The sequence below is a fragment of the Peromyscus maniculatus genome, chromosome 20, assembly GCF_049852395.1.
Source record: "Peromyscus maniculatus bairdii isolate BWxNUB_F1_BW_parent chromosome 20, HU_Pman_BW_mat_3.1, whole genome shotgun sequence".
In the NCBI taxonomy this organism is placed as follows: Eukaryota; Metazoa; Chordata; class Mammalia; order Rodentia; family Cricetidae; genus Peromyscus; species Peromyscus maniculatus.
The window spans coordinates 27,182,346-27,197,394 of NC_134871.1; the positions used below are offsets into that span (position 1 = coordinate 27,182,346).

A 15,049-nucleotide genomic window follows, 5' to 3' on the forward strand; every position below is an offset into this window, starting at 1 on the left:
TTGATAACAGCCAATAGCAGTAACATTCCAAGAGCAACATAAGGGATGAAGACTCATGTGCTGTTAGAACACAGGCCAAGAATGGAGCTGGGCCCGGCAAATTCTGAGTGCTTATGAGAAAACGCCAAGAAAATAAGCTAAGTCTTCTGAGCTCACTTTCTTCAAAAGCACAGATTTGTTCTTGGAATAAACATGCTTCTGTGCTCCTCCCAGGTGTAGCGGATAGGAGTGAGTTTACATCAGCTGTTGTCATTCATGTGCCTCTATGGAAACACATGGTTTTGCCACATGTGGCTTGTCCTTGTGATTGTGTGCTTTACTCAGGTGACATTTTAACCCTCAGAGTATAAACTGTCTGGTGCTCTGAACAAGACTGGCCATTGCATGAGACTTGAACCCGCCTCATGTTTAGGCCCCATGCTCCAGGTTCATGGCACCAACCAGAGCAGTAAGCACAGCGCTATGAAACCAAATACACAGCAGACAGCAGAGAGGCGGGGAGAGTGTCAGCAACCAGGACTGACAACCCAAGTTCCATCACTAAGACCACACGGTCAATGACAGAAACAACTCCTGTCTTCTCACCTGTGGCGTGTGTGTGCACCCAAATAAATAAATGGATAAGCAAATATTTCAAAAGAGGCAAGCAAAAGAGAAAAGAGCTGTGAAAAGGAAGTTTTATAATATAGAATGAGAGTGGAACTTAATTTCTTTAAATATGTCAAAAATGGGCAAATAACTGCTACAGCCGAATAGAGGTTTATGGATACTGACCGATCAGAGTCGACAAGAAGCTGAAAGGGGTGTTTTTAAAAATACAGCTTTTAATTGTCGCAGGAATTTTAACAGTTCTTATTAATAAAATCAAACCCAGGGCCAATTATTGGGGTGAAATGCTGGATGGTCAGAGAGACAGAACAAGCCACAGCTAACCTCACCTGGCCAACTTCTCAGCTGGTCTTGTTTCCTCAGACTGGAAGCCTCTGTGTCCTCATATCACATGGTTCTCAGCTGAACTGTGCTGCTCAAAACCTAAAAGCTTAACCAGCCCAATGCTGCTAGTTCCTGGTCTTCATGCCTTATATACCTTTCTGCGATCTGCGATCACTCCCTGGGATTAAAGACATGTGTTGCCATGCCTGGCCGTTTCCAGTGTGGCTTTGAACTCACAGACATTCGGAGGGATTTCTGCCTCTGGAATGCTAGGATTAAAGGTGTGAGTGCCACCATTTTCTAGCCTTTGTATCTAGTGGCTGTTCTGTCTCTGACTCCAGATAAGTTTATTAGGGTGCACATTATTTTGGGGAACACAATACCACCACATTTAATAGTATTCAACATTGACTGTAAATGTAGAAACTATACAATATATTTCAAGTTAAAAATGTAAATTTCATGTTACCTAATGATTTATAGAAACTCAGATAATATCAATTCACAGTGATTGTAAAACTACAGAAGGTAACAGGATTGGCATATTGCAACTAAAATGTTATGGGAGTAACAATGACTTTGACTAAGAAATGGTCTTTTCTTTTTGTTTGAAATATAGCAAGATGTGAGAATCTGATTAAAAATTATACTTCAGTATAATTATCACTTCAGTACACTCTCCAGTTTAATAGTAGAAAAAAAATAGTTCATCAGAATTTGAAAACATCACAACTACAACTGATTATATTCCACCAGTCAAAAGATGAATTTATTCTATCATCAATACATTCTCATAATAAAAGTTGACAGAACTACAAAGCCATCCTTAACCTAATCACCACAATGTTGATGACCGGATAAAAGGGGGGAAAACAGAGTAAAACCAAAGAAAAGTCCTTTGATAAAACAAATGAACATGTTTTTAACACACTTCGCTTTTATAAATCAATAAACCAAAGAAAAGTCCTTTGATAAAACAAATGAACATGTTTTTAACACACTTAGCTTTTATAAATCAATGTACCAACCTGGGGATTAGAGCACTTTATCTCTAAAGACTCCAAGTCAACATGGAGACAAACAACAAAAGAATGCCTCCCGTCTGGTCCCGGAGGAAAGAGCTTTTGCGATGTGACCGCTAGAGTAGAGGTACATCCCATGGGCTCCACTAAGGAAAGTGTCACTTGCTTTCCAAGAAGGGTATATATGCTGAAATGATGCAAGCTTATAGTCCAAGGAAATGCATCACCTATAAGAGAACAAAATCATACAGTTAATTAACATCAATAGAAAATTTTCTATCATTCCTATCTGAAATCTAAGACTTGACACAGCAAAGGTGGGGTCTCAGATATTCAGATATACACAATTTACATGCTACTTAATATAATCAATTTAACTTTAATATTAGTAATTGCAATAATGTACTTTGTATACCCTTCAGTGTGTACATTATAAACAACATATAAGCAAAATTAAACACAAGAAATAAGTTCAGAATAGAAGTCCAAATACCATCTTTGCCCACTTTGGTGGATAGTAAATGTCCCTGCATTTGGAGTCTGTGTAAAATGGATTGCATTTAACAATGCGCAGCGACACTGTACAGCCAGGAGATCTGGGTGTGAAATAAGAGGGGAAAATGATATAACTATTATTGTGTGGGGCAACCCACACCACAATTCTGTGGCATGCTATTTAAAACAGAAGCTTCTAGGCACTGCCTTGGAAGGACTGAGTCTGCTCTTTTGGGAAAGCTCAGACATATTTCACACATTCTTGGATGGCTCTTATAGTGCATGAGGTACATTTTAAATGAGGCATGCATGCTAAAGTAAAAGTTAGCATGCATAAATATCAGAACTAAAAGAAAAAGTCCTTTCTTTTACTGTGTTTAGTATTTATCTCATGTACAATGAATTTATCAGTAAAAGCATACAAAAGAAAACATCTATACTTTACTATAGGTAAAATTGTGTGATATACTTTAAAAGGTCCTCTTAAAATATTTAACTATAATTATTCTGTTGTCAATTCATGAAAAATACATTCCTATCACATATTTTAGAATGTCAAGTTATATGATTACTTGTAAGTACAGAAAGGACAGTATACTTACTGTTGAAATGCTGCTATTATTTTAAAACATACAGAGATCATTCATTTTCTAATTAGAGAGGCATTTAATACTTACTATAGATATTTCAGAACATATGAAAGAGTTAAATATCAGAATAAGTCATGGCTCCACCATCCATTATGCTGGTCCCAATCATAAACTAATATTCTGCTGCAGTTCCCAAATAAATTCCATGACTGACAAAAATACTGAAGCAAAACACAGGACCAAAGACCACATTTGCTTTGCTTTTCATTGAAGACAATATAAGAAATATATTGCCAAGTGAATCATACAATGTGTTAAAATTCAGATATATCTATATGGATATAGATACACGAGTTAGATACTTGAAAAGTGTGAACATTCAAAATATTTAAAAATGAAGTTAGGACTTTGATGATATAATAATAAATACAGCTACAGGGTATTTAATAGTAACTTGACTAGGAACAACTGAATACGAGCACATAGTCAGCACATTCCCTGGCCCAGAGTAGTACTTTGCTCTTAAGTGGGGGGTGGGATGAGAACCTTAAATCATCTGTAACTAATTCTAATATAATTTTTAAACTTACATCAAATTCTATGCTCTTTACAAAATTAAACTTCTGCCAACTTTGTCTTACATCTTTGAGATGATTTAAGATACTTCTTTTAAATGGGTAGGTGTATCTATATTAAGTTTCCAAATTTTGTTCTAACAAATACCAAATGGTGATTTATTTGATGAAAGAGGATCACATTTAAATTTGTTGAATTAAAAAAACATCACAACTGACATTGGTACCAATCTTAGAAAAATATTTCCGATTCAGAATAAGATTAATAAATTGAAGCCGGGCGGTGGTGGCGCACGCCTTTAATCCCAGCACTCGGGAGGCAGAGCCAGGCAGATCGCTGTGAGTTCAAGGCCAGCCTGGGCTACCAAGTGAGCTCCAGGAAAGGCGCAAAACTACGCAGAGAAGCCCTGTCTCGAAAAACCAAAAAAAAAAAAAAAAAAAAAAAAAAAAGATTAATAAATTGAATTTGGTTATGTTATACTCTCTTAAAATAATAATAGGGAATGGAGAGATGGCTCAGAGGCTAAGAGCACCATTTCTCTTCAAGAGGTCCTGAGTTCAGTTCCCAGAAACCACACTGTGGCTCACAACCATCTATAATGAGATCTGGTGCTCTTTTCTGGAGGGCAGGAATACATGCAGACAGAACATAGTACACATAAATAAATAAATATTTTAAAAAGTAGTAATACTTCATGGTCTTAGCACACAGGTTATCTGTCTTCAAAAGAAAATGTACATTCTGAGATCTGAAATGAACATTCAATCACAAAAAAAAATCAAAGATCAACTATTATGACAAAAACTGACAAATCATTAATGCTTTTATACACATAAACACCTCAAAATAAAGACTCTTTATAATCTACATAAATTACAGATAAAATAATACATACAGAGATTTCTCAAATAAACTCAAAATCCATTACTAGCCCAGACTGTGTTATTCTGAGAACTCCATGTAGCTTTTTCCCAGAGGAGCCTAACCTTAAAGCTCAGGACACTTTGATTATCTAACCAGTGAACTTCTGAGACAGGTGCTCAGTATGAGGGCAGGCTGGCACTAAATTCCTTAAGCTCTGGAAATCTTTCCTCAGCTTCCTCAACTGCTGGCATACAGGTATAAGCTATTATGCACAGTTAAAGAGTTTCCATGTTAATTAGTTCAGATGTTATAATCTGTGTCTACATTTTCTAGATATATTTTTTCTGGCAAAATTTATTAATTTTCAAATAAAATTCTAAATAACAAGGAAGAAAAAAAGAAGCATGAAGGTTAAAAATCATGTGTAAATTGAGATTTCACTGCCTTATTAAAAGAAAAAATAATGAAAAGAAAATAATTGACAGAAAATGACTAAGTGCCAAAGCAGTTCTGAATAAATAAGGAAAAACAGAATAAACAGACCCAAAGCTGAGGGAAACGTAAACCTTAAAAACAACAAGTCAGACTATGTACATGTCTCAGCACCAACAGTCACCAGAGAAGCAAAGTAATTACAACTGATTAAAACCAGGAACAAAAAAAAAGCCCTGTTATTTTACTACACAGTATATAATATGGCACTGATATTAAACCATATTGCGATCATAACAATGGTCATTCTTAATACAGATCCACACACACCCTCGCATTTGGGAGTCAGTGAACAGTGAATAACTGCACAGACAGACCCTTATTCTAATATCAAGTTTATGAGAAGGAATGGGAATTTATAAGCAGCCTATGGTGTTATTTTCTCTGTCAACAAAACTGTATGTAGGGAACAGAAGTGGATGCACACTAGGAAACAGGAAGTATACCTACTGTTCAAAACACAAAAATGGTAATATTAAATACTTGATCTCCAGTTAAAAAGATTTTCTTCAATATCTAGAAATTTAAGAATTAAGTGCTAAAATTACTACTTTATGATGTTTTATCCGAACTATAATTCATTATTGTTGAAAATGGCAAAATCCAAGGTAACTCACAACACACAATGAAGAATTAGTATATTTAAAAACAGTCTGTTAGCCAGGCAGTGGTGGCGCACGCCTTTAATCCCAGAAATCAAGAGGCAGAGCCAGGCGGATCTCTGTGAGTTCGCCTTAAATGTATGCTTATCTCACTAGTTCTCCTAACTTAATATAACATGTCATTCTTCATCAATGTTTTGCCTTGGGACTTTTGACGCTTATTTCATTCTGTATGTCCTACTTTCTTGCTTCTTCTGTGTCTGCTAGCCCCTGCCTGGGTGGCTAGTCCTTGGCTGCTCCCTGGCCACTAGCTGGCTGACCTTTTCTATCTGCTCACCAGCCCTGCCTATTGCTGCTCTGTCTAGCTACTGGCCATTCAGCATTTTGTCAGACCAATCAGGTGCCTTAGGAAGGCAAGTTGAAACAGCAATTTGCTGTTTATTGTTAAACAATTATTCTGCAGAATAAATGAATGTAACACATCTTTACATAGTTATACAAATATTCTATTTCACAAAAGATTTCAAACCTAAATTACTCAAAAGAGATGACATTGCATACTCATTAAAGGAAAAATCCATCAAGATGATGTCTCAATTCTGAACAACTATGCCCCAAATGCAAGGGCACCCACATTTGTAAAAGAAGCATTACTAAAGCTTAAATTACACATCAGAACTCAACATTAATAAAAGACTTCAACACTCCACTTTCATCAAAGGACAGGTCCTCCAGACATAAATTAAACAGAGAAATAATAGAACTAGCAGATATTATGACTCAAATGGACCTAACATATCTACAAAACATTTCATCCAAACACAAAAAAAATTTACCTTCTCAGCATCTCATGGAACCTTCTCCATATACTCGGTAAAAAAGCAAGTATCAACAGATACAAGACCACCAAGCATTAAAGCTGGAGTTAATCAACCACACAAAACAACAGAAAGCCTACAAATTCATGGAAACTGAACAACTCTCTACTGAATGACCTGTAGAATAAATAAATAAATTAAAGACTTCCTAGAATTCAATGAAAATGAATGCACAACATACCCAAACTTAGGAGACACAATGATAGCAGGGCTAAGAGGAAAGTTCATAGCACTAAATACCTTCCTTCATAAAGTACTTGGAGAGATCACAGACTTAACAGGACACCTGAAAGCTCTAGAACAAAAAGAAGCAAACACACCTAAGAAGAGTAGATGGCTAGAAATAATCAAACTCAGGGCTGAAATCAATAAAATGGAAACAAAAAGAACAATACAAAGAATCAATGAAACAAAGACTTGGTTCTTTTGAGAAAATCAACAATACAGACAAACCCTTATCCAAACTAACTAAAAGGCAGAGAGAGAAATTCCAAATTAACAATATCAGAAATGAAAACGCAAATATAACAACAGACACCTAGAAAATCCAGAGAATCATTAGGTCATACTTCAAAAACTGTACTCCATAAATTTGGACAATATAAAAGACATGGACAATCTTCTAGATAGATACCACTTAGCAAAGTTAAGCAAAGATCAGAGAAGCAATTTAAATAGACCTATACTCCCCAAGAAAATAGAAGCAGTCATAAAAGACTCCAAACCAAAAAATGCCCAGGGCCAGAGGGTTTTAGAACAAAACTCTACCAAACTTTCAAAGAAAAGTTAATACCAATACTCCTCAAATTATGCCACAAAATAGACACAGAAGGAACATTGCCAAATTCATTTTATGAGGCCATAGTCACCCTGATATATAAAACACACAAAGACTCAACAAAGAAAGAGAATTACAGACTAATTTCCCTTATGAACATTGATACAAAGATACTCAATAAAATACTGGCAAATCAAATCCAAGAATACATCAAAAAGATGATCCACCATGATCAAGTGGGCTTCATCTCAGGGATGCAGGGATGGTTCAACCTATGAAAATCTGGCTATATAATCTACCATATAAAGAAAAACAGAAAGAAAAAACCATGATCATGTCATTACATGCTGAAAAAGCCTTTAACAAAATCCAAAACTCCTTCATGATAAAAATGTTGGAAAGATCGGGGATACAAGGGATGTTCTTAAACATAATAAAACCAATATATCAAATCAAATGGAGAGAAACTCAAAGCAATTCCATTAAAATCGGAGACAAGACAGGCAGTCTACTCTCTCTCAATCTTTAAATCTAGTAATTGAAGTTTTACCTAGAGCAATAAGACAACTAAACAAGATCAGGAGATACAAATTAGAAAGGAAGAAGTCAAAATATCACCATTTGCAGATGATATGATAGTATATATAAGTAACCCCAAAAATTCTACCAGGGAATTTCTACAGCTGATAAACACCTTCAGAAAAGTGGCTGAATACAAAATTAACTAAAAGCCAACAACAACAACAACAAAAACCAGTAGCTCTCCTATATACAAATGATAAACAAGACTGAGAAAGAAATCAAGGAAACAACACCTTTCACAATAGCTAAAAATAACAAAATATTTTGGGGTCTCTAACCAAGAAAGTGAAAGGACTGTATGACAAGAACTTCAAGTCTTTGAGGAAAGAAACTTCAAGAACTTTGAGGAAAGGTATCAGAAGATGGAAAGATCTCCCATGCTCATGGATCATTAGGATTAACATAGTAAAAACCGTGATCTTACAAAAGGAATCTACAGATTCAATGCAATCACCATTAAAATCCCAACACAATTGTTTACAGACCTTGAAAAAACAATCTTCAACTTCATATGGAAAAACAATAAAACCAGGATACATGAAACAATCCTGTACAATAAAAGAATTTCTAGAGGTGTCACCATCCCTGATTAACAGTTGTACAACAGCAATAGTAATAAAAACCGCATGGTATTGGCATAAAAACAGGCAAGTAGATTAATGGAATCAAATTGAAGACCCAGAAGTAAATCCACACATCTATGAACATTTGATTTTTGACAAAGAGATCAAAATTGTACAATAGAAAAAAGAAAGCACCTTTAACAAATGGTGCTAGAACAACTGGAAATCGGCATGTAGAAGAAAGCAAATAAACCCCTATCTGTCACCCTGCACAAAACTCAAGTCCAAGTGGATCAAAGACCTCAACATGAAACCAGTTACATTCACCATGATAGAAGAGGAAGTGGGGAATAACCTTGAGCACACTGACACAGGAGACAAGTTCCTGGATAGAACACAATCATGCAGGCACTAAGATCGACAATTAAAAAATGGAAACTCATGAACCTGAAAAGCTTCTGTAAGGCAAAGGACACCATCAAAAGGACAAAAAGGCAGGCCACAGAATGGGAAAAGATCTTTATAAACTCCACATCTGACAGAATGCTGATCTCTAAAACATATAAAGAACTCAAGAAACTAGACATCAACAAACCAAATAATCCAATTAAAAAATGGGTTACAGATCTAAACAGAGAATTCTCAACAGAGGAATCTCAAATGGCTGAGAAACACTTACAGAAATGGTCAACATCCTTAGCCATCAGGGAAATGCAAATCACTACAACTCTTAGATTCCATCTTACACCTGTCAGAATGGCTAAGATCAAAAACTCAAGTGACAGCTCATGTTGGCAAGGATGTGGAGCAAGAACCCCAGAGGGGTCAAGAATAGCACAAAAGAAAAAACCCCACAGAATCCACTAACCTGGGCTCTCGGGGCTCACAGAGACTGGACCAGCAGCCAGGGAGCAACTGATCTGGGCCCTCTGCACGTGTTAGTTGTGTGGCGTGGTCTTCTCGGGGGACTCCTATCAGTGGGAGCAGGGCTGTCTCTGACTCTGCTGTCTGCTTTGGGGACCCTTCTTTCCTACCCGGGAGCTTGTCCAATTGTCCAGCTTTAATAGGAGAGGAGTTGCCTATTCTCACTGATCTTGATACACCATGGCTGGTAGATATCCAGGGGAGTCCTGCCCTTTTCTGAAGAGAAACAGAGGAGGAAAAGTGGAGAAGAGGGAAGAAGAGAACTGCTGGGGGCGGGGGGGGGATAGGACTGCAGTTGGGATGTAAAAAAGAAAAAAATAAATAAATAAATAAATAAATAAATAAATAAATAAATAAATAAAACAAAAGTTATAATACAAATAAAACATATTTAATGTATTAAGACTACACAAATTATAAAAATTGTCTGAAAAAATGAGCAGTATATGCATTTCACAAAAATTATCCAAAATGGCTCACAACTAAATGTAACATATAAAACTAAGAAAACTCCCAAAAGGTAACAGGAGAAAATGGATGATGATTTTCAGAAAAATTTAAAGCAGCAGTCCACAAGAGAAAGAGCCGATGTGCTGGCTGCAATGAACTTCACACTTTTATGCTGTGCTGAAGAAATACTCAGGAGTTTAAAAACACATGCACAGATTGGGAGAAAATATTTAAGTGAGACATCTAATAAAGAATTATTATTCCAAACTCAAAGCTATTAAAACTGAATAAGAATAAATTCTATTCAAAAAGTAAAAGCCTTAGAAGGTATCACTAGCAACAAAAAAGGTACGCACATGGCATTGAAGCTTCCTTTCACATGTTACAAAGAATATGCAACTTAAAACAAGGAGAAAGTGTCACAGGGCTATGAGACAGATAAAAACACAGCCTTCCATGCTGCAGATTCTGTGCATCAGAAGGAGGTACATTCATCGATGCTACAAATAAAATGACACCTCCTTTGAAGACATTTTGGCAGTTTTTAACTAAAGTAAACAGAGTACATGATCCAACAAATACACACTTCTGTAATTATCCAAAAGAGTTAACATAAAAATATTATAGATATGTGAGTCTGTGTATTATTCATAAGTTGCCCAAATTTGAAAGTAACCGAGATATTTCTGGTTGATGAACAGATAAATGGTCCTACAGACAATGCAAGCCTAGTACAGAAAACAGAAAGAGATACTAACCATCCAAACGCCCAGAAGAAATGTCAGCTGCACTATCATATGTCTAAAAATGTAAAGCTAGGAGACAATAAATAATAAGATCATTGAGTGCCAGCTGTTCTAACAGATGAAGAAGCAGAGAGATGAATAAGTGTAGCTCGGAGAATTTGGCGACAATGAAAATACTATTATGAAAAGATAATAGTAGAAATTTGTCATTATGCATAACAAATATCACCAAAAGACAGTCCTAAAGTAAACTACAAATTTTGAGAAATAAAGATGTCTCAATAGGCCCATCATTTGTGGCCAAATCGTTTTCAGGTCTGTGATGTTGTCAACTGGGAAACGCAAGTGTACAGGCAGAAAATATATAGGATATTTCTATAATTGTCTCTTAATTTTATTGTGAAACTAAAATTAGGTGTCACAATAGTATCAAACATTTACAATGATTTTAAAAACAAATATTAAAAAGGAAAAACATTATCTTTTCCTTAGTGTACAAGAAAAAACTATTTCTTTAAGAGGTGATCAGAAAACTATGTAAGCATTTAGTTCTGTCACACTAGGTTTTGTTTTAATGTAAATGTTCTAACATTCATAAAGGCAAAATTGACGAGCATGGAGTAGATGGTGTAAGAATTCATTTTAGCATTTAGGAGCTATCAAACCCATAGACAAATAAAAGATGGAGCAGGCTGAATGTGAGTAATAAGAGAATAGTTCCTGCAGCAACCATGTTAGCCAGATTTAGGTAGTTCAAAAGCTGCACCACAAGGTGAGAAAGCCTGCACAACTAATTTCATCACTTGGGGTACTGAGGTGGGAGGATTTGAAACACTAGGCTAGCCTGGGCTCAGGAATAGCCTGAAATTCAACATCATTAGTAAAATATTCATGGTCATTTTCAAGACATTTAAAAATATTACCATAAAAAGAAAATTAGAAGTTCTTTTCTAAGAGTCAAAGGATTTATATTTGAATACATAATTTAAGAATTCAAACAAATAAGCCTAGAAAAATGGGAAAATAAAACATTGCAATAGCACATCACCATCTTCATAATTGATAGAAGTTGAATATGACACATTTTCAACAACTTGACTTGAACAATGCACATAAAACAATCGAGTGAAGAAGAACAACAAAGAAAAAGCACCTTTATGTTTTGCATAGATTCTGAATAATTTCCACACTAGCTTATACTGAAACTCACTAAATCCAACAGCAGCAAAGTTTGAACTTACAAATGATCTCAATATTCCATTTGTCAAAATATTTTGTTAACGTCACAAGCAACTCTTTCAAAGAAGAAATAACAAACCTCTGTTAGGCACAGGGTAGAAACCCATCTGCTCAGAGGTGTTGGCTAGATGTAGCAAATTACATTTGCAAGGCTCACTGCAAGAGCTGCCTAATGAAACTCAAGATGTTGACTTTGACCAAAACATCCTATATAAACTAAATCTGGCTACAGCAGGGACCATCTCTTCCCAATGCATCTGAAATCAGATGATAGATTTCAGCATCTTGAACTTTAAATATAAGTGAATACAGAAAGAGCTTTAAATCTCTTATAAGATAGCTTCTACATCATTCCATTTATCATTTCTGTAATTTTCTAGAAAGGCTTTTAATGAAAAATCTATTGGATTACCGATGAACTTTCAAATAATATTTAAGAATTGTGTGAAAACCTTATAGACTACAGGTATTGTAATCCGCTCTATAATTTTCACACGCCATGCTAGATGATGGAACTGAGCATAGAGTAAGATGGGAATCACATCTATTCTCATCACATTAGTAGAGAAACCACAGGCTGAACAAAAGTAATTAAGATTCAGTTGAGGATTATGATGAGAGGGGTGAAGACAGAAGGAAAAGAAACCTAGAAAAGAGAGAACTATAAACTATGTGTTGCTAAGCCTAATAACCAAAAAAATGAAACCTACTACAATATCAATGATTTTAAAATGTCAGTCACAGAAGACCACATACTATGATTCCATTCATACAAAATATCTAAGACACCAAATTCATACAGATATAAATGCATATTAATAAGGGCGACAGGCTGAGATCACAAGAAATGGAGAGTAATAGCCAATGTGGTATGTCGTTCGTAGGAAAATAAAGTATTCTAAAATCCGACAACAGTGGTGGTTACACAAGATTGTGAACATACTGAAGAACATTAAATTAGATACTTTACAAGGAATTCCGTGGCATGGGAGCTACATCTTTAAAAGCTTCTACACAAACATTAAGGAATGTTAGTAACATGTACGGACAAATCATTTAGACCTTACAAAATTAATTCTATACTTGAGGAAAAGAGTCCCCAAAACTCACTAGTTGAACTTAACATAATCGTTATGACCAGAGCATTTTGCATGGGATGCACAACAATCTGAGGTGGATTCTGAACAACCCCAGACAGGGTCAGGGGAGAGTTCCAGGACCCAAATTCAAATGGGAAATAATGAATGTGTTTAAGGTGCTGGAGAAAGAAGCCTTACATCAGGACAAGATAATACAAAGAACTTTTTAAAAGCCTCCTTTTAATACGTCATATTACCAGTCCAGAAAAAGTTTTCAATGGAGTTTTCATTTCAAGAAAGGCCGAGAATTAAACATCAAATCTGGAGCTAAAATATCGACAGGTTAACTGCTTTTTGGCTCTAGGCAGAATATACAGTAATCAAATACCATAATTCCTATTCTTGCATTCTAATAATATGAACAAGGTGTTGACTTATGTAGTAGTCAATCTTTGAGGCTTGTTATTGCAATACATAACCATATTATTTTCATTATGAATCCAATTTTTCCAAGTTCACCTTTTGTTTGAAATGAGTATGTCAGAGTTCAAAGAGGTAGAAGTATGAATTTGCAACTGAAAACCCTGCAATCTAAGAGATCAAGTACATATTGAACATGAACCATAGCTCCAGTCATCTCACAATTAGTTACTTAGAAACCTGAAAAATAATATCTTCAATGACTTCTCCATAATATACTCATTCATAACTCAATTGGCTACAATTAAAATCACCCTCTTTTAATTTTACTTTGGCCTATAAAAGTACCCCAAACCACCAACCAATCCTCATCCCCTAGGGAATCAGACTCTTGGTGAAGAGCCAGCGACCCACTTGGTGGCCCCATTCAGTGTTTCCTTCTAGCCCATCTCTACTCTTGTGACTTCCCCACACATCCACAGAATGACTATCTACCAGGGGCCCCACATCCACCACACTTTGCTGGGATTCAAAAATTACACAGTCTCCACATTTGACTATAACTAAGATGGACAACAGCTACCAAAGAACAGAATACTCACCCAACAATAGGAGACCAGGTATCTATACCAGATCCCAGTGCAAAAACACAAACAGCCAAGACAATATACCTCATTCAGAATCTAGGAGCCCTACTGTTTCAGGTCCCAAGAAAATCAATTAAACTGAAGGACAGGACAAGGACTTCCAAAATCACAGTCACAAACATGTTAAAATCTTTGAAGAGGATATAAATAAATGCCTTAAAAAAGAGCATGAAAACAGAAGCAGGCAAAGACATGATGAAAACAATTCAAGACATGAAAGAATTTACAAAAGAAATAGAGTCACTAAAGAAAATGCACACTGAAATAAAACTGGAAGTGAAGAAAGGGAAACCTCAGAAGTAAGCTTCAGCAATAGATGAAAAGTCATGGAAGAGGGAACTGAGACCTTAAAAATGAGGTAGACAAAGTGGGTATCTAAGTCAAAGAAAATGTTAAATCTAAATAAATCTAGGCACAAACATCAAGGAAATATTGAACACTATGCAAAGACTAAACCTACAGATAATAAGTATAGAAGAAGGAAAAGAGTCCCAGGACACAGAAGATATCTCTAACAAAGTCATAGAAAAAATGTCCCAGGTCTGAAGAAAGAGATGCCTATCAAGGTGCAAGCAGCATGCAGAACACCAAATAAGATTTAAAAAAAAAAAAAAGAAGAAGAAGAAGGAATTTTCCCATAACACAAAATAGCACATCAACAGAACAAACAAAGGATATTAAAAACTGCAGGGGAGTCACCTAAAAAGGCAGGCCCATGAGAGTAACACACTACATTTCAATGAGGGCTCTGAGAGCCAGAAGATCCTGGACATTGTCAAACAAGCTCTAAGAAGCTACTGATGCCAGCCCAGAACACTGTACCCAGGATAACTATCAATCACAATCTATGGGGAAAAAAAAAAATCAAACAATCCATTTATGTTCACCGATTCAGCTCTATAGAAGGTACTAGAAGGACAACTTCATTCTGAAAGGAAAGTTTTCACCCACAGCCAGATGAATTCAGTGCAGAATCCTAGAAGACCTTAAAAGAACTAAAAACAGTACTCCTCAAATTATTAAGCAAAACAGAAGCTGAAGGAACATTTCCTATTTTTCTTTACAAAGCCACTATTACCATGAACCAAAACCATACAAAGACCCCTTTCCCCCTGCAAAAAAAAAAAAAAAAAAAAAAAAGATAGACTAGTAATTTTGAATAGAAATGC

General features: G+C 35.7%; 1 protein-coding gene across 8 annotated transcripts in view; it reads right to left on the bottom strand.

Moving 5' to 3' along the window:
* Vps13b (vacuolar protein sorting 13 homolog B) overlaps window positions 1-15,049 on the bottom strand; it is a 568,282-nt gene that overhangs the window by 312,625 nt on the left and 240,608 nt on the right. For all 8 annotated transcript variants that reach the window (XR_013046389.1, XM_076555926.1, XM_042264499.2 and 5 more), the window contains exon 24: window positions 1,962-2,182. Coding sequence is in view for 7 of the 8 variants with exons in the window: in XM_076555926.1 (XP_076412041.1) it covers window positions 1,962-2,182 (221 nt within the window). In the remaining variant the exon portion in view is untranslated. The remainder of the gene's footprint in view (window positions 1-1,961; window positions 2,183-15,049) is intronic.